Here is a 19,601-nt window from a genome sequence, read left to right on the forward strand (position 1 = left end):
ATGCTGCGGCAGCCTGGCGCCTGATGAGTGAGGGGAACCTGCCAGGGGATTACTGCTAGCTCAAGGCAGGACAGAGGCCTCAGGGGAGCGGAGATGGGCAGAGCAGCCTCCAAGCCTGGGCCAGCAGCACCAAGACGGAGGCCTGGGCCCTGGCCTGGAGCTCGGCTCACACTTGCTCAGCTGACCCTGATGGCGTTCGAAGCAACACCCTGCTGAGAAGCGGCTGTTCCCAGGCCCCAGAGGACCTCAGAGCAGGAGCTGGAGTTTGACCACCCCTACACAACTGCAGTTGGGGCTGCGACCGTCGGGGCAAGGGGCTGGCGCCTCGGATGGGAAGTAGAAGGGCAGAACCTAACGCCAGGAGGATCTTGGTCTCTGAAGAGTTTTCTGGAACCCACGGAGCTTCGTGGGTTTCTTCTCTCTGGATTGGGGCTTGGTTCCCTCTCCTCCCCTGGCAGAGGCGTTGGGCCCTGAGGGCCAACTGAGAGAGGGAAGACTCTTAAATGAAATTCAGGCTGCCTGAAGCCCACGTGCTCTCTGCTATGGTTGGGGTTCAAGGGCTTCCCTGCTGCAGGGGACGAGGGGCCACCTCGGCATCTGCTCATGAGCCACAAGGACCCCGAATGCTCCAGACTGGATCGTTTCAAGCCGCCAAAGAGGAGGACTCCCACAGCTGGCAGCCAGCAACCCCAAGGGACTAGAGGGCTGGGATGGACTGACCTCTCCCTTGCCAAGGCTCTGGGAGAAGCAGAGCCTCTGTGGCCCAGCTAGTGACGGAGAGACCCAATGAAGCCATAAGCAGGGCCAGGCGGCTCAGGGACAGGGGAGCCACTGTTGCCGACGTGCTTTCTCCTGACCCTGAGGGAGGGCGTGGTGTGGGACCTGCCCCTGTCCCCTCTCTGGCACTTGCCCATATGCCCTTTGCGCGTGGTGCCAGAACAAGCAGGCTACGCTGTGGCTGGCCCATCAGCGGGCTGGGAAAGGAGTGGCCACGGTGACACCTGCCTGACTGCCGGGCTGAGGCCCCAGCTCCCCGGGGCGCCGAACCATGAAGTGCTCCCTGCGGGTGTGGTTCCTCTCCGTGGCCTTCCTGCTGGTGTTCATCATGTCACTGCTGTTCACCTACTCCCACCACAGCATGGCCACCCTGCCCTACCTGGACTCGGGCACCCTGGACGGGACCCACCGGGTGAAGCTGGTGCCCGGCTACACCGGCCTTCAGCGCCTCAGCAAGGAGGGGCCCGCCGGCAAGAGCTGTGCCTGTCGCCGCTGCATGGGCGACGCCGGCGCCTCTGAGTGGTTTGATAGCCACTTCAACAGCAACATTTCCCCGGTCTGGACCCGAGAGAACATGGACCTGCCCCCAGAGGTCCAGCGGTGGTGGATGGTGAGAAAGCTGTGGCCCTTCCTGCCTCCCCTTTGCTGCCTCCTCTCCGGGGATCTGTCCCCCCATTTGGGAGTCACCCTTAGAGCCCCCTCTTGGATTGGGGCTGTCTGTCTTCTGGCCCCCAGAGCCTTGACAAAGTGTGAGGTTCACTGGACCAGAGCCAGCTCCTAGGATCACAGATTGTGAAGGGGGAGCGAGCTTTGGCCTGGAAAGAAAGAGAACTAATATTTTCTAGTGCCTGGAGAGGCCAAACATAGACCAGAGATGCCTTGCTGGGCCAGGGAGGTGAAATAGACAGGAGAAACAGGTTCCCCAGGGAGAAGATGGTGAGAAGTGAGCATGGCAACAGGAAGAAGGCCTGCCCTTTATAAAGGAGGCAGCGGCTCAGCTCCAGTGATTGTTGCTATGCAGGCAGTATCCTAATTTGTAGATGTTTGCTCAAAATAATTTGAAACACCACGCCACTCACTTGGTTCCTTCCAATTGCTGGAAAAGCCTTTCTTCTGGGTTGGGATAGGAAAGCATCAGCAACTCCTCTGGGGGCTAAGGGAGGTGAAGGGGAGGGGATGGGGGGACAGGTGTACCCAAGCCTCCCCATTCCTCCGGATCCTGTCACCTTGCTGCTGCTTTAGCTCCTTTCACCTTGTCCCTGTCATCTCTGGAGCGTCACTCCCTAGGCTTTGCCGGGGCCATCTGGTTGCCACACATGTCAGAGGTGGAGCAGCGTCAGTACTTGACCCGGGGGGGACCTGCAGGCTGCAGGCATTTCCTGCTGGGGGACTTGGGAGGCAGCTCATGGTCCCTGGTCTCCCCAGCTGGCAAATGGGGAGGGTGATGACTCTCCCTTTTTCTCACAGTTAGGACAGCTGTGAGGATGAGCTCCTGCAATCAGGCTTCTCAGAGCAGCTCAGAGATCCTGCTTCCCAGCCCGGACTCTCAGAGTCCCTAAGGATGGGGAGTCTACAGAGCAGGAGTCACCAGGAGCCACACACGCCCTTCGCATGACAGCCTGGAGCCCTTGAAGGGTCCTGCCCGTTGCTCATAGTCACACCCTTCATTTTACAGGGAAGATAGAGGTTCAGAGAGTGCCCTGAGCTTGCCTTGGTCATAGGTCTCAGTGGTGGCCACGAAGAGCCAGAACAGGCCTCTGGGCAGGGGTGGACCGAGAGGCAGGCCAGGCCCCCTGTCACGGGGGTGGAACTCAGGGCTGTTTAAGCCCCGGAAGCCACCTCTCTGCTGCTCCCCACAGCCACCCTCTTTTGCTGTGAACTTAGAAATTCTTGTCTCAGGGCTAAGCTGCTTCTCCACACTGAGTTCATGTTCTTGTGCTCAGGGGCCCTTCCTATGCTCAGAGAAGAGGCAGAGAAGCAGGCCCACCCATCCCCTCCATGCATTCTGTCCCCTGAGCAGCTCCTGCTTAGCCACAAACCTGCAGCGTTGCCGCTAGGACCATAGAGCATTTTAAAGCCCTTACAGATGGTGGCCCAGGGGCCGAATCCAGCTCACTCAGTGTTCTTAAACTATTTGCATGAGTTACCATCATTTAGGACCTCTGTTTTTTCAGCTTCTCTTGAGAAACCAGAAAATCTGGTCCTTCTGGGCTGACAATCCCACAAGGCGACAATTGGTTGGAGCCACCCCTTTTCGATGGGAGCTCCTGTTGGCTGTAGGCCCCACCTGCCTCTTCACTCCTGCACGTTACCTGCCTGGCACTATAGGCGTTTAAGTGCTGCCCTGGCCTCATTTCATGGTCTCTTGCATCACTGGTGGTGGGAGGTGCAGGGGACCGGTTTCATTCCAGCTGTTCTGACTTTGAAAGAATATCTGTACCTCTTTGCCTTTTCCCCAGGGCTCAGGGCTCCGGATATCCTGTGGATCTTGCCTGGAGTTTCAGGCTGAGTCCCAGGGGCGCCCCCTGCAGGCTGCTTGGGAATAAGCCCCTGAAGCTCCCCGGGGCTTTCCACATTAACTGCACCTCAAAATGACTATGAGACTAAGAGCTGCCCCGAGAGGACAGCAGAGCAGGGGCCTCTCTGCTTCGCGGCACAGGCCTGCAGACCCCTGGAGAAGGTGTTGAATAGCACCTTGATCCCCCGAGCCCAACCAGTACCGCAGAGCTACTCCTGAAAGCAGGGCCCTCCCTGGTCTGGTCTCAGTAGGGAGACTCCGCTATTGTTGAACAAGGTCCTTACTGCTCAGGGAGGATTTCCGCCCCCTGACAGCCCGGGGAGGAGGCCTGCGCCGGTTGGACACTGGAGGGTGAGGGCAGGGAGGGAGCAGGCGGGAGTCCCCTCCCCATCACACCCCTCCTGCTTTCTCCCCTCCGCTCCCCTCCCCTCCCCAGATGTTGCAGCCTCAGTTCAAGTCACACAACACCAACGAGGTGCTGGAGAAGCTGTTCCAGATAGTACCAGGCGAGAACCCCTACCGTTTCCGGGACCCCCGCCAGTGCCGGCGCTGTGCTGTGGTGGGGAACTCGGGCAACCTGCGGGGCTCTGGCTACGGGCCGGATGTGGACGGGCACAACTTCATCATGAGGTAAGTCCCAGGGAGCTCAAAGCTGGACCCAGGACCGGCCTCCAGGAGGGGGCCCTGGCCTCCTTGGCCTTGTGCGGCCGCGTAGGAGCGGCCAGCTGCTGGGGGTGCTGTGACGGAGGCTCAAGTCTCTCGCTTGTGTTTGTCGGGGTGGATTAGGAGGCAGAACTGTCACTCTGAACTTTGCTTGAGGCCCGCGCTCAGCTTCCAACTCTGCGTGCCTCTGCAAAGAGCTGAAACTAGGCTCCTGGCTGATGTCTTGTGAAAACTCCCCCCAGAGGCCCTTTCACCTACCTGCCTGGTCCATTTTAGCAGTTGGGCCAGGAGTGTGGGCCCCAAAATAGTGTCTTGCTTAATAGCCACAGGTGATGCCTCTGGCAGACTCGCAGAGGATGGACATCCTGGGCAGAAAAATGAGCTGTCGGTGCCTGCTTTGGGCTCCCATCCCTTAACCTTTACCTCATAGCATTTCGATTGTGCAGGGGCTCATTCATTCTACAGACGTCTGTGCCCAGCGTTGAGGAACAGAGAAGGGCTGGGAGGGCACTCATTCCAGACGAAGACAGGAGCAGGGAGCCCGAGCGTGAGCAGGGACTAGAGGTAGATTTGTCACCCGGACATGAGCTGCTCATTCTGCCTCTGAACTTCCGTGTTTTCAGACTTATCTCCCTAGACTTGCAGCAGGAAATGCCACAGTAGGGATCCTTCCATCCCACTCCTTGGTGGAGGAAGAGCCCTAAGAGTAAAGATACTGAAAATGCCCAGTTTTCACTAAGCATCTCTTAGGATGAGCACTGCAGAAAGACCAGGTTTCCCAGGAGGCGGGGGGAAGGGCTTTGTCTTAGAAACTGTTGCTGTCTCCATAGCAACACCAAGGCAGCAATATGTCTCTGAGGCTTTTAACATTCCTTGCAGAACCTTTCTCATGTTGAGAATGGTTGGGGGGTGGGGGGAGAGGGGGATGCTAGGCCAAATCCAGGCATCCACAGCCACCATCTGAGAAACGCCATCCCCATTAAGGCTTCCTCTCCAACTGCTCTGTTCCTGCTCTGTTCCTCACAGACCCCAGGGCTGTCATGGCAGAGGCAGATCCAGACTGTGGCTTTGATGACAATAGGACCAATACTGTGTGTGGAGCTGTAGCAGTCCCAGCAAACTGTTATTAATGAATGGGAAAAATACTTCTCATCCCCTCTAGGAGACAGTATTTCTGAACCCTAAAGACCAAGACACCAGAGGGGTACCCAGATGGTAGGCAGACTGGCAGTTCTAAAAAAATGGATTTGGGAGAAGAGAGGCGGGATCTTAATCCCTGTTTGGGGGCCAGAGCACAGTTGGTGCTGTAGGAAAGATTCTAGGCTTCTGCTTGAAGCAGACTGGAACTGAAGTGGCTGAGAACACAGACTCACTCTCTAGTTCCAAATCAGGCCACTCCTGGTTTCCCAGCCCAAAGTACCCTCCAGTCCCTCAAGGGAAGGGAACCAGAGAGGCATGAGGTACAGCACAGCGACCAGTGGGGGGGAGGGGGGGGAGGGGCAGGCATCCCGGACACACTGTCACCACATCATGCCATCAATAGGAGATGGGCAGGAGGGAGCCAGTAGGGGAACCCCTGTGACACAGGGCCCAGCTAGGGGGTGCTGGCCACTCTATGGACAGGGAACGTTCGAACGGGCGTAAAAAAGCTGGGAGAGCATGTGGAGGAGACTTTGCTCCCTCTCTCCCAGATCCCTGTGTCCCCAGTGGAGGCCAAGGTTACAGTCACACACCTAGGTGGTATGATTCTGAATTGTGATCCACACAAGATAGGAATGTTCTCACAATGCGTCACAACAGAAAAGGCCAACAGGTTTGTGTTTAAAGCTGGATCACTTGTTTTTAAGATGCTCACCAAAAAAAGGGAGCTTTGGGGCTTCCCTGGTGGCGCAGTGATTGAGAGTCTGCCTGCTAATGCAGGGGACATGGGTTCGTGCCCCGGTCTGGGAAGATCCCACATGCCGCGGAGCGGCTGGGCCCGTGAGCCATGGCTGCTGAGCCTGTGCGATGTGTCACAGCCTGGGGGATGGGCAGGGGGGAGATTGCTCTGGGGTTCCAGGTTCTTCTAAGACAGCAGAGGAGAGACAGCCCCACATTGCACGTCAGCCCGGGACAGCTGAGAGTGGGCTCTGTCAGAATGCGGGCATCCCTCTTGGCCTTGGAGTAGAAAGGGAGACAAGAACTTAAAGCACAGGGACAGGGTGGCTGGGACGGGCAGAATTGAGCCATCTGCCCAGGGGCCAAAGGGGTGCTTCAGCTTCTTGTCTTGGTTCCATGTCTTCTAGGAAAGAGGACAGAACAGCCAGGTGAGCTGTAAGCGGTGAAAGGCTGTCTTTTCTTTTTTTAAAAAAAAAAAAATTATAAAAGTAATATGTGGGGTTTCCCTGGTGGCGCAGTGGTTGAGAGTCCACCTGCCGATGCAGGGGACACAGGTTCAAATGCAGCTAAAAATAAAACATATTTTTTTTAAAAAAGTGAATTATCCCATTCCCTAAGAGTAACCATTGTTAAAATTTTAATACTCTTTCAGATTTTTTTCTATTCTTATACAAAAGTTAGTTTTTATTCTTCCTCCCTTCCCTCCTTACTTCATTGCTTCCTTTCTTCCTTCCCTTCTCTCTCTCTCTCCCCCCTCCTTCTATCCTTTTTTTTTTTCTTTCACAAAAAATGGAATCACACTATCTAATTTTCAGTTTTCCTTTTCTGTGTTGTAATTTCCTCTGACTGCACAGGTATTCAAAAGATATGTGTTAAAAGGAAAGAAGTGAGATTCCTCACGCCACTTGGTTTTTTAAACTCAATAGCTCTTGGACGTATTTCTTACCAGCACATGTAAATCTACTTTGTTCATTCTGATGACTACATGCTATCCTGTTACATGAATGTACCAAAATGTATTAACCAGTTCTCTATTGTTTGATTGGTTTTCCTTTTCACTATTGTAAATAATACTGCAGTGGATATCCTTTGCACACTTATGCAACCATTTTTATAGGATAAATTTTAAGAATGGAATTGCTGGATAAGTGCACACCTATTTACATGTTTGATGGCCAGCAACAAACTGTCCTCTAAAACTCTTGTACCAGTTTCCACAGTGGTGTCTTCTCACGCCACCCTCTTGTCCCTGCAGGATGAATCAGGCGCCAACCGTGGGCTTTGAGCAGGATGTCGGCAGCCGAACCACCCACCATTTCATGTACCCCGAGAGTGCCAAGAACCTGCCCGCCAACGTCAGCTTCGTGCTGGTGCCCTTCAAAGCCCTGGACCTGCTGTGGATCGCCAGCGCCCTGTCCACGGGGCAGATCCGATTGTGAGCTCCTCTGCTGTCTGGAAGTGGGATATGGGTGACAGGCCCACCTTGGGAGGAGTTGTCCAGGGAACGGATCTTAGAATTCCTTTAATTGAATATTTTGGCCAAGAGGGGCAGGTGAGGAGAGAAGCAGTGGTAGGGAGGGCCCAAAACGGTGGTTAGCTGAGGCCACAGCTTCTCTTGGGTCACTCCCTGCATGGTGGCAGCCAGCACACTGGTGGTAGAAAGGTGGAGAAGGACACTTTCCAGGTCTCCTTTCTAGGAGGTAGCTCCTACTGTGGGATCTCTGCCTTCTGAGAACTTTCTTTGGAGGCAGTTGCCCAGTCACAGCTGGGAACCTCAGGAAATTCAATTCACCAAGTAGTTTTTTTTTTAACAGCTTTATTGAGATATAATTCACATACCATACAATTCACACATTGAAAATGTACAGTTCAGGGGCTTTTAGTATGTCTACAGAGTTGTGTAACCATCACCACAATTAATTTTAGAATACATGAATGTTCTAAAGATGAAGATAACCTGAAGATATTCCTGTACCCCTTGGCCATCTCCCCCACTCCCTCCACCCCTCCTCCCCCCCAGCCCTAGGCAACCACTAATCTACCCTCTGTCTCAACAAGGTTTGTGTGTGTGTGTAAAAATGTATGCGTGTAACAAAATATACTATTTTAACCACACAGTTCATTAGCATTAAGTATATTCACATGGCTGTGCAAACCTTACCACAGCCCATCTCCAGAACTTTTTCATCATCTCAAATGAAAACTCTGTACCCACTAAACAGTAACTCCCCATTCCCCCCTCCCGCCAGCCTCTGATAACCACTCTTCTTTCTGTTTCTATGATTTGACTATTCTAGGTACTTCATACAAGTGGAATCATACAGTGTTTGTCCTTTTGCGTCTGGCTTATTTCAGTAGCATAATGTTTTCAGGGTTCATTCACGTTGTCGCCTGTGTCAGGATTTCATCCCTTTTAAAGGCTGCATAGTATTCTAGTGTATGGATATACTAGATTTGTTTATCCATTCATCTGTCAATGGACAGTTGGATTGTTGCCACCTTTTGCCTGTTGTCACCACGTATTTTTTTAACACGGAAGTATAAGTTACAGTTTTCTGACTTTATCTTACGTTTGGGAGTCATAAGGGCTAAAATAAGTGCTGTAGAGTTTAAGTCCCATGAATACTCAGAAATGGGAGTGTAGGTTACAGGCACCATGGCTGACTAATAGGGAAGGAGGGATTTGTGCCAAATATGAGGAGAGTAGCAAGAGGGCTATTGTGGGCAGAGGTAAGAGCACAAACATGGTGGGTGTGAGATGATCACAGCAGAGCCTTGTGGGAAGAAAAGTTGGGGCTGGGTTATGGAAGGCCCCAGTGCTTGTCTAAAACATCCTTATTTCATCTTGAAGGACACAGGGAGCCACTGAAGGTTTCTGAGCAAGGAACTGCAGTGATGTGCTATGGGACAGCAGTCTGGAAGCAGGGGAGCCTGTCGTGAGGCTGGCATCACTTGGGCCTCAGTGGGAGAAAAGGCATCCCTGGGTCCATGGAGCCACCTCAGTGTTATTTTTCTTTCTGCTTTCAGCACCTATGCCCCAGTGAAGTCCTTCCTTCGAGTGGACAAAGAAAAGGTAAGTTTCCTCCTCCCCCTTCTTCATCCCCACCCCAGAGGAAACAGTGCAGACCTGACTTGTGCTGTGCCTGGTCTTGTGGTTCAGATACCCCCCAGACCCTTCTAGAAGCTTCAGAGTGCCCATCTGCTGGTATGCCTGACCCCACACAGAGGCTGCAGGAACCAGAGAACCCTGATGAACAGGTCCACTGGCAAGCATGGAGGAACTGGCAGAAGCTGCTCAGAGCCTGGCCTGAGCCTCCAGGCCCCCAGAAGCCCTCACGTGCTCATTACACCTTCTCCTCCCAGGTCCAGATCTACAACCCAGCCTTCTTCAAGTACATCCACGACAGGTGGACAGAGCATCATGGGCGGTACCCTTCCACGGGGATGCTGGTACTCTTCTTTGCTCTGCATGTGTGTGATGAGGTGGGTAGTTGATAAAATAGCGGGACCCATAGACAAGAGGGAGTCCACCCTTGTTGGGGCTTAGCAGTGCCTCAAGAGGAATGTGTTTTTGCAGGAAGAAACAAAGTGGCTTTCATTCCCCCAATTTCTAGGTTGTAAGGTATAGATCTGCATTTCCCAGACTTAACTACTTTCATGATTTTACCAAATCTGAAATCATTTCATTGAAACGTTAAATTTATTTAAAAAGGAAATTGAATACTACTACCATAATTGATATTACTTGCCATAAACAATAAGCATAAACGTAAATGGAATGGAAATGACGTAGTTAAGTAGTTAAGTTTCAGCAGGATGGTGTCTCCCACAGCTGTGGGCCCCAGGCCTACTCTGTGTTAAAAATGGAGGTTAGTCATTCAAGGAGCCCATCTCTCTAGCAGGGGGAGCTACTGTGCCATACACGGTAGTGCTCATGCCCAGCACACCCACTTTTGCCAGTAAACTCTTCAGTGTATGGTACTGGGTACTTGACCAGCTTTCAATAAAAGTACTCCATTAAAAAAAAAAAATTTAGCAAGGGTTGGAGAGCTGTCACAGACTAGCCCCAAACTGAGGTGTTCTTGATGTAATCAGAGGGTGGTTGGAAGGAGAACCGGAAGGGAGCAGCAGTCTCCCTCTGGGACTGTGTCCTTAGCGTCAGGGCTGGGTGTCCCCGGTCTAACTGCGCGCTGTAAATTGATGAGCTGCCGGCCTCTGGCTGGGGTCGGCTCGTCGCGGCTCCCCTCTCCTTCCGCACCACGACCCGAGGCTCTTCCGCGCCCTCTGCTCCCTGGTCCCCGACTTGGGGTGACCCGCGCCGCCCTCCCCCGCAGGTGAACGTGTACGGGTTCGGGGCCGACAGCCGGGGCAACTGGCACCACTACTGGGAGAATAACCGGTACGCGGGCGAGTTCCGGAAGACGGGCGTGCATGACGCCGACTTCGAGGCCCACATCATCGACATGCTGGCCAAGGCCAGCAAGATCGAGGTCTACCGAGGGAACTGAGCCCGACTCAGCCGTGACTCTTCCGGCCCTACCGCGAAGCGCCGGCAAGCGCTCCAGCCGGGACTCAGGGTCAGCCCGGGGGTGGTGGCCTAAGCGCGGGCGCGGCGCTCTATTGGGCGTCAGCAGGCAATCGGGAGTGACGCCGCCGCAGTCTGGACCAATCATGCTTCAGTCTAGCGAGCGCCGGCTATCCTCCGCCAATCACGAGACTCTGGGCGCTGGCTGGGCCTAGCATCAATCAGCGCTGCCGACGGCCGGAGCCTCTGTTTCTCACAGCCAATCATGCGACTCAAGGAGAACTTCCGGCGCTGGGGCCCGTCTCCTCCAATCAATGGCCTTCGGAGGCGGGCCGGCGGCCGATCAATCCCCACTCACGTATGCTTTTGGGTAGGATTTTATCGATATTTCACGCTTTCAAAGGAGAAGAAGTTTGTTCCGGCCCCGAGAAGTACTTTCTTCAGGCTTGGGCGGAGGCGGCTCAGTCGCCGGCCGGCCTGACCCCGCAGGGGGCGCGGGGGAGGAAACGGTGGGAAGGTGCGGGACAGTAGCGGCCCGGCCTCCCCTTCCCGGTGGTCCCTCCTGGCGGAGGGGCGTTCGCGGAGGCTTTTGGGAGGTCGGCGGGTGGTCAGGTGGTTTCCAAGGAGCGCGTTTTTCCCCAGGGGAAAAGTTAGAGCCCTCCCAAACCGCTCTGGACCTCCGAGAGAACTAGACCTCACATTTCCTTTATCGGTCAGGCGCAGATGGGTGAGTGCAAACCCACCAAAGAAATGCGGTGAGAATCCAGAGGGTACGGGGGTCCCCTCCACCTGCCTCCTCCCCTCCCGCCTTTGGCCACCCTATGGAATGGCCTTTCTGACCATGGCATTTAGTGTCTCACCAGAAAACTAGAATTGTTTTCACGTCTTGTTGGGGGCGGAATTCACCTAGGGCTTAACTGGAACACAGGTGAAAGAGTAGGGCAGGAAACAAGGAAGCCCCGTCACATCAGATGTAAGGTACACTCACGTGTACCCTCTGCCCCTGTTGTTCGCCCACAACCTTTTTTAAGTGTCTCTCCCTAGGCCCTGGGCCTCCTCCCCAGCCTACTTGTTGCTCTGGGAAAAAAAAAAAATCAAAACTTGCCCTGTGATTGGGGCACTGCTGCTCCCCGCCCTTCCCCCTTTGTCTGGCTCTAGGGCAAGGGAGCAACACGTGGGAAAGAAGGCTGGAGGTGCTTTGGACTCATGATTTAGCTAACCTGAAGTTACTAGGGGTGGCTGACCAACAGATTCTTTGCAAATAGTAAGCTGGCCATGCAAATAGCTGGGGAGGAGTAGACTTGCCCCCTGCATGTCTCCTCCCCTGCCCACACATCCCTTCCCCCTTGCTCACCTGCTGCCTTTTCCCTCTAACCCACTATCCATTTCCAGCTCTAGAAGGGCTGCGAAGCTAACAACCAGAGGTTACAGCTGGACGCTACTTGCATGACTGAACCCAGCTTAAGTCCCTAGAGGAAGCTGCTGAGGGTGTTCTCACCTTTCAAGGTTGGGGAAGTGTAGGAGGCGTGAAGGCTTCTGTGAAGCTTCCAAACCACTAAAAGGATCCCCCTTCCCAACAGTGACGAACACAAAAACCACCCTTTTTTCTTGGTGAGTTGATACCACCCGGCAGCCTCCTGGCCATTGGTGTAGTTCCTGCAGCTGGCTGGGGGAACAGTAGCCAGCAGGGGAGTGTATTAGAGGGTTAGGGCAGGGCAGTGGGCACCCCTAAAAGTTAATATATTGAGAACTTAGCTTGAGTCTGTCCCTTCCCAGTTCCAGAAGTAGGAGGAGTAAAGAATGTGGGTGGGTTAGGGGAGCCTTTAGTGGAACGCCTCTCTCACCACCTCCTGTTGTCATTTTAGAGAGTCAAGGTACCAGTTATTCTTGCCAGTCTCATCTCAGTGCTTCCTGAAGCGGCTCTTTTGAGTGTTTAAAAGATGAAAAAACAATGCAATATGCCAAACAGTATTGAGCAGAATAATTTATTTCTTTTCTGTTCCTTTTTCTTCTTTTGTTTGGATTTTGTTTTGTTTAAAACATTAATAAATCCCCATTCTGGAAGAGGTAGGTCCCAGCATCCGGCCCAGATCTTTTCTACAACAATTATTTAAACAAATGTTGTTTTATTTTCTTCCCTTTTTCTCTGAATTAAAAAGAGCAAAGAAACTGTATAGTCGTTTGTTTGTTCTGAAATGTGTTTGCTGGTGAAAAGAAGGTGTATCTGTCAGTGGGAAGTTGTGACCACGTAATGGCTAAGACTGTTGTGGGTGGATGTGAAGAGGGGAGGGCACGACTCCCACCCTTTCCTTATACGTGAGGCTTCCCAACCCCCAACTGCCAGCTATGCCTTCTGGGAGGGTGGCCTTCACCACTGTCCTTCAGGGCCCCTGAGTCGATCAGTAGGGCAGACACTGTCCACTGCAAGGCGCCAGCACAGCATGCAGATCCAGCAGGCACCAGGATGGGGCTTTTCCCCGCTCCTTTTCCAGGTTCTGTGGAACTTCCCATGATGCCATAGGTGTGGGTTGGCAGGGAATTGGCACAATGATAGGAGCTGGTGCCACAGGGGTCTGCGGTAACTGCCTGTGCTGTTAACTGGGCTGTCTGGACCCACTCAAGCCTACCTCCATCATGCAATGGAATGCCACTGAATGTACAATTTTATAGTCTGGTGGATCAGATAATGTGAGCCTCAACGATGGAACTGTCTTAGAGTCTGTAGTCACTTGGTGTCCTGCAATCCAGTTTCTGTCAATGCTCAAGAGCAAGCCTAGAGTTGCTTTTCAAATGGAGAATACTTTTTGGTGGAGGAGGGCATAGGTCTTTTTCTAAAACCCTAGGACTCTGGGCTGTAATTCTCTTATTTCGAGTTGCCATAGGCTCCATATGACATCTCTCTTTGCCACAGACACTCTCCAATAGCATTTGGTTGGCTGAGTGATAAGGTCCAGCGTCCGGATGACGTACACATAGCCTGGGCTTCCGAGAATTGTTTCTTATCTGGGCCCCAGTCTTATGGGTTGTGGGTCACCACACTTTGTGGGACCAGCACTCCAGATGTTGTACCTGTTACCTCCGGAATCAGGAGTCTCACCAAATCATGTGTCTTTTTTTTTTTTTAATGTTGGCCAAGGACTGTGTTGTTTTGATTCAGCAAAGATACCACATCTGGAACCACAGGTTAGCATTGCCACTTGTTTACCTTTGCAATAAACTACTATCATTCTCCATGATTCAGATGGTGAGTGAATGAAACGAGGAAGAAGTCACCCACCCTTCCATAACTCAATTTGGATGGCAGCACCAATCTCTGCAAATCCTGCTGGAATGTGGTATTGAGTTTGACTTACCATGTTGGAGATAGTTCCAGGGACTTCTATTAGGCCTATCCCATCATAATCACCTTCCCTCCACGGGTCTGGTTGCCAATATGGTGATTTTGCCAGGTAGTAAATATCTCTCTTTCCTTTTGGAACTAAGGAAATTACCTTAAAATGGGTCTGTGGTCTCATTGGACCCACCATTAAATGGACTTGGACCAGAGCTCCATCTATCATTAGCCATAGTAAGCTCCAACTCTCATAATAAGGTGGACTGCATTGGCGTTTGGGTCTCAGAGCCAGTGTCTGATAACTCCTGATGGTCTGGGTATTTCCCTTTCCCCAGTGCACTGTCACTCCAGGAAATAGGTTCCTCGGGAAAAGCTTGGGGGAAGAGCCACACGACATACCTGCTACATCAGAGAATAGTTCCTCAAAGGACCCTGAGATCGCCTTGAAAAAGGCTCCAGGTGTGTGACCTGATTAGGTCTGGGAACTGGGTAAGAAGCCAAAAATTCCCATCATTGTGACTCAGGTTTCTTCTTGGCACTCCTAGAATGTTCCTTCCCATACACATCAAGCAGTACCTTAGAGGGCTGCCCAGCATCTGTTTTACTTCTGGGGACCTTAATGGTCAATTAACTGTTGTCCCAAATGCTTATAGGTCAGAACTCTAATTGACAAACGGGGTTGTTGTGGTAAATGTGCCTCCTTGTGTCACGTAGGGAGGCACGGCTTGCTCGTCTTTGTCAGGCTGAGATCCATTCTTTTCTGACCCTCACATAACAGCCACCAGAATTCTTTAAAGATGGTGCCCCAATCACTACTACATTAAAAAAAAATTTTATTGAAGTATAGTTGATTTACAATATTGTGTTAATTTCTGCTATACAGCAAAGTGATTCAGTTATACATATATATTCTTTTTTTAATTAAATTTTTTCTTTTTTGGCTGCTTTTGGGTCTTTGTTGCTGTGCGTGGGCTTTCTCTAGTTGCAGTGAGCGAGGGCTACTCTTCATTGCGGTGTGCGGGCTTCTTGTTGCGGAGCGTGGGCTCTAGGCATGTGGGCTCAGTAGTTGTGGCACACGGGCTTAGTTGCTCTGCGGCATGCGGGATCTTCCCAGACCAGGGCTCAAACCTGTGTCCCCTGTATTGGCAGGTGGCTTCTCAACCACTGCGCCACCAGGGAAGCCCTACCTATATATTCTTGTTCATATTCTTTTCCATTACGATTTATCACAGGATATTGAATATAGTCCCTGTACTATACAGTAGGACCTTGTTGTTTATCCATTCTATACATATAATAGTTTGTATCTGCTAATCCCAAACTCCCAATCCGTCCTTTCTCCCACCCCACCTCCTCCTTGGCAACCACAAGTCTGTTCTCTACGTCTATGAGTCTGTTTCTGTTTCGTAGATATGTTCATTTGTGTCACATTGTAGATTCCACATATAAGTGATACCATACAGTATATGTCTTGCTCTTTCTGATTTACTTCACTTAATATGATAATCTCTAGTTGCATCCATGTTGCTGCAAATGGCATTATTTCATTCTTTTGCATGGCTAAGTAATATTCCACTGTATATATGTACCACATCTTCTTTATCCATTCATCTGTCGATGGATATTTAGGTTGTTTCCAGGTCTTGGCTATTGTAAATAGTGCTGCTCTGAAGCATAGGGGTACATGACTAATACTTTTTTTTTTTAAAAGACATTGTTTTGAAATGACGGATTTTTAAAATTTTTGTTTTTTGGCTGCATTGGGTCTTCGTTGCTGCGCGCGGGCATTCTCTAGTTGTGGCAAGTGGGCGCTACTCTTCGTTGCAGTGCACAGCCTTCTCATTGCAGTGGCTTCTTGTTGCAGAGCATGGGCTCTAGAGCGTGTGGGCTTCAGTAGTTGCGACATGTGGGCTCAGTAGTTGCAGCATGCGGGCTCTAGAGTGCAGGCTCAGTAGTTGTGGCTCACGGGCTCTAGAACACAGGCTTAGTAGTTGTGACGCACGGGCTTAGTTGGTCCACCACATGTGGAATCTTCCCGGACCAGGGATCAAACCCGTGTACCCTGCATTGGCAGGTGGATTCTTAACCACTGAGCCACCAGGGAAGTCCCGATTAATACATTTTTTTAATATAAATTTATTTATTTATTTTTGGCTGTGTTGGGTCTTCGCTGCTGCGCATGGTTTCTCTCTAGTTGCTGTGAGTGGGGGCAACTGTTCGTTGCAGTGCGTGGGCTTCTCATTGCGGTGGCTTCTCATTGCGGAGCATGGGCTCTTGGCGTGCGGGCTTCAGTAGTTGCGGCTCGCAGGCTCAGTAGTTGTGGCTCACGGGCTCTAGAGCACAGGCTCAGTAGTTGTAGCGCACGGGCTTAGTTGCTCCGCGGCATGTGGGATCTTCCCGGACCAGGTATTGAACCTGTGTCCCCTGCACTGGCAGGTGGATTCTCAACCACTGCGCCACCAGGGAAGCCCCCCAACTAATACATTTTTTGTTTGTTTGTTTTGTTTTGTTTTGTGGTACGCGGGCCTCTCACTTCCGTGGCCTCTCCCGTTGCGGAGCACAGGCGCCGGACGTGCAGGCCCAGCGGCCATGGCTCATGGGCCCAGCAGCTCCGCGGCATGCGGGATCCTCCCGGACCGGGGCACAAACCCGTGTCCCATGCATCGGCAGGCGGACTCTCAACCACTGTGCCACCAGGGAAGCCCCTGACTAATACATTTTTAAATTAATTTTTTAAAACTATTTTTGTTGTGGGATATAATGCATAAACAGAAAAGAGCATAAGAATAAATGTACAAAAATATATAGCTTCATGAATTATTATTTTTTAAAAGCTCCATAATGGACATTTATTTCATAAAGCAAAGATGGAATACTATATAATACATATAGATTATAGATTATAAATAGATAGAATTATATAATTCCTGTGGTAAAGGAAAAGCAATTTCCACTGCCATTTGGATATCAAAATGGACTGAAGAAAAAAGAGGTAATTGAACATGTTATATGGAAGAACTGGAAAAGCTAGAATTTTATTTTTCCAGCTTTATTGAGATACAATTGACATAGCAAGTTATATATGTATGTAAGGTATAGTGATTTTATGTGTGTGTATATTGCAAAATGATTACCACAATAAGATTAGTTAACACATCACATCATATAGTTAAAATATTTGTGTGTGTGATGAGAACTTTCAAAATCTACTTTCTTAGCAACTTTCAAACATACAGTAAAATATTGTTAACTATAATTACCACGCTGTACATTACATCCCCAGAGCTTATTTATCTTGTAACTAGAAGTTTATACCTTTGGACCACCTTAACCCGTTCCCCCACCCTGGCAAGCACCAGTCTGCTCTCTGTTTCTGTGAATTTAGTTTTTTTAGGTTCCATGTAAAAGTGAGACCATACAGTATTTGTCTTTCTCCATCTGACTTATTTCAGTTAGCATAATGCCCTCAATGTCCATCCATGTTGTTGCAAAAGGCAGGATTTCCTTTTTTATGGCTGAATAATATTCCATTGTGTATATATGCATGACATTTTCTTTATTCATTTATCTGTTGATGGACATTTAGATTATTTCCATGTCTTGGCTATTGTAAATAATGCTGCAGTGAACATGGGGGTGCAGATGTCTCTTCAAGACAGTGATTTTATTCTTTTGGATGTGTACCCAGAAGTGGAATTGTTGGATCATATGGTAGTTCTGTATGCACATGCAAAAGAATGAAACTGGACCCCCTATCTCACACCACTCAAAAAAATTAACTCCAAATGGATTAGACTTAAATGTAAAACCTGAAACCAAAATATATAAAGAACTCACATAACTCAATAGCAAAAACCCCAATCTGATTAAAAAATGGGCAGATATGAATAGACATTTCTCCAATGAAGATATACAGATGGTCAGCAGGTACATGAAAAGATATGCAACATCATTAATCATCAGGGAAATGCAAATCAAAGCCATAATGAGATATCACCACACTCCTGTTAGAGCAGCTGTTATCAGAACGACAAGAGATAACAAGCGCTGGTGAAGATGTGGAACAAAGGGAACCCTTGTGCCCTGTTGGGGGAAATTGAAATTGATGCAGCCACTATGAAAAACAGTATGGCGGTTCCTTAATGAATTATTTTAAGATGAACACTCATGTAGCCACCACTCGGGTTGTGCAAGCACCCCAGAGGCCTCCCTGTTCCATCTTCCTTGCCAAGCACAGCCCCCTTCCTTCCCCTGAAGGTGACCACCGCCCTGACATTCCATATTCACTTGAGTGTTTCTGGATACTCAATTCTCTTTCATTAGTCTGATTACCTAGACCCAAGTCCACATGGAAATTTGGTTTATAATAGAGATGGCCTCTCAAATCACTTAGGAAAAGATGGATATTTAAATAAATCTTATTGGGATAACTAGATAACCATCTGGAAAAAGATAAAATTAGATCCATAGCCTAAACCATTCACCAAAATGCCAAGTGAATCAGAGCTAAATGTTAAAAATAAAACCCTAAAAGTAGTAGTTCTTTGATATATTCAAACAGAATATTATCAGCTTTGTAGCTAGTTTTTGGATTGGAATTTTTTTCATGCTCTATATAGTTCCCTGTATTACTAAAAATTGGAGCTTTTTCATTCATTTTTCTGTGTGTTCCAAACATTTTGTTAAATTCCCTCTTCCAATGTAACTGCTTCCATTTTATTTGTCCATGTGAGTTTATACCTTTTTCTTTCCTTCCCGATAAATTCAGTGAGCTCTTGGAGAGGAAAATTAGGTAAGTGTGGTGTCTAATCACATACTAGCAGACATCTTTTTCTTCGTCTGTTTTCGTCTGTCTCCACAGAGCTGATTTCTTGTGGTTGTTTATTTAACCCCTCTCTGTCATGATGGAGGCTTTTCAAGTAATTGGGAATTGGAAAATTTTTCTCTCCTCTGTATTAAGTGGATCAAGAAGCTGCTTGGGAATTTTGTGTACCTAGATGGAGCATATCTATGATCTGGATTGACCTTAGGGTGACTGGACAGGGAACTAGCCGTTCCAAGGCAGGGAGGGTGGTCAGGATAAGCTGGGTCGTGCTACAGTAACAAACACCCTTCAAACTCGCAGTGGCTTAAAACAACAAAGTTTGTTTCTCACTCAAGCCACTTTTCCATCACGGGCTGTGCTCATCATGGTCACTCAGGGACCCAGACAGAAAGGAGTGCCGTCTGTGGTGGATCTGTTGTTTCAGGGCCAGGAAAAGAGTGTCTGGTGAGCCACAGGCTGGCTCTGAATGCTTCTGTCAAGAAGTTCACATTTCCTTGATGTCAAAGAAGTCCCATGTCCATGCCTCAGTCTAGCAGGGATGTGTGTTCCTCTGGGAGAGGCACCATGTTTGAGTGAGCAGTAATACAGTCTGAACACAGAGGGCTTTTTGGAGAGAAACATTACGATTTATGGCCTGACAAGGGGTGGTGGATACACACTTGGCTGGCACTCTGGCTGGATGCTAGAGGAAGGGCAGGAAGCGATTAAATATTTTACCCATCAGAGGAGTGAACGGCTGAGGGCTGCCATTCAGCAGGCGAGGAACTGCTGCCTGTTACATATTTGGCAAAGTAGGAAAACATTCCTGGCTTGGTGAGGGGAAGGGTGAAATCCTGAAACCCTTTAAAAAATCAAATTATTCCTTTCTGAGTGAATTAGGAATCAATGCTCCTTCTCACTATGCTTCCAGAAAAATCACAGCTTCTGCGGTGAGTTTGTCTGTGTGACAACTAACGCACAAAAATGCAAGATGGCCCCTCCCCTTACACTTGCCGAACTGTGGGTATCAGGACCAGCCTGCTCCCCGAGAATATAGAAACAACACCTTTCATCTAACAACTGTTTCTGCTGAGAATAATAC

General features: G+C 49.8%; 1 protein-coding gene across 2 annotated transcripts in view; it reads left to right on the forward strand.

Annotated features, from left to right (window-relative positions):
* Nucleotides 1-19,601, forward strand: part of LOC112393356 (CMP-N-acetylneuraminate-beta-galactosamide-alpha-2,3-sialyltransferase 2) — a 24,473-nt gene continuing 4,872 nt past the window's right edge. Inside the window, exons 1-6 of one of the 2 annotated variants that reach the window (XR_003001893.1) lie at nt 1-1,387; nt 3,732-3,925; nt 7,092-7,271; nt 8,864-8,909; nt 9,200-9,319; nt 10,171-10,731. Coding sequence is in view for 1 of the 2 variants with exons in the window: in XM_024735554.1 (XP_024591322.1) it covers nt 1,049-1,387; nt 3,732-3,925; nt 7,092-7,271; nt 8,864-8,909; nt 9,200-9,319; nt 10,171-10,344 (1,053 nt within the window). In the remaining variant the exon portion in view is untranslated. Of the gene's footprint in view, nt 1,388-3,731; nt 3,926-7,091; nt 7,272-8,863; nt 8,910-9,199; nt 9,320-10,170; nt 12,536-19,601 lie in introns of those variants that run through there. The other variant, XM_024735554.1, reaches the window with a different exon arrangement.

This window comes from Neophocaena asiaeorientalis, unplaced genomic scaffold (assembly GCF_003031525.2).
Source record: "Neophocaena asiaeorientalis asiaeorientalis breed wild unplaced genomic scaffold, Neophocaena_asiaeorientalis_V1.1 scaffold40, whole genome shotgun sequence".
Lineage (NCBI taxonomy): Eukaryota > Metazoa > Chordata > Mammalia > Artiodactyla > Phocoenidae > Neophocaena > Neophocaena asiaeorientalis.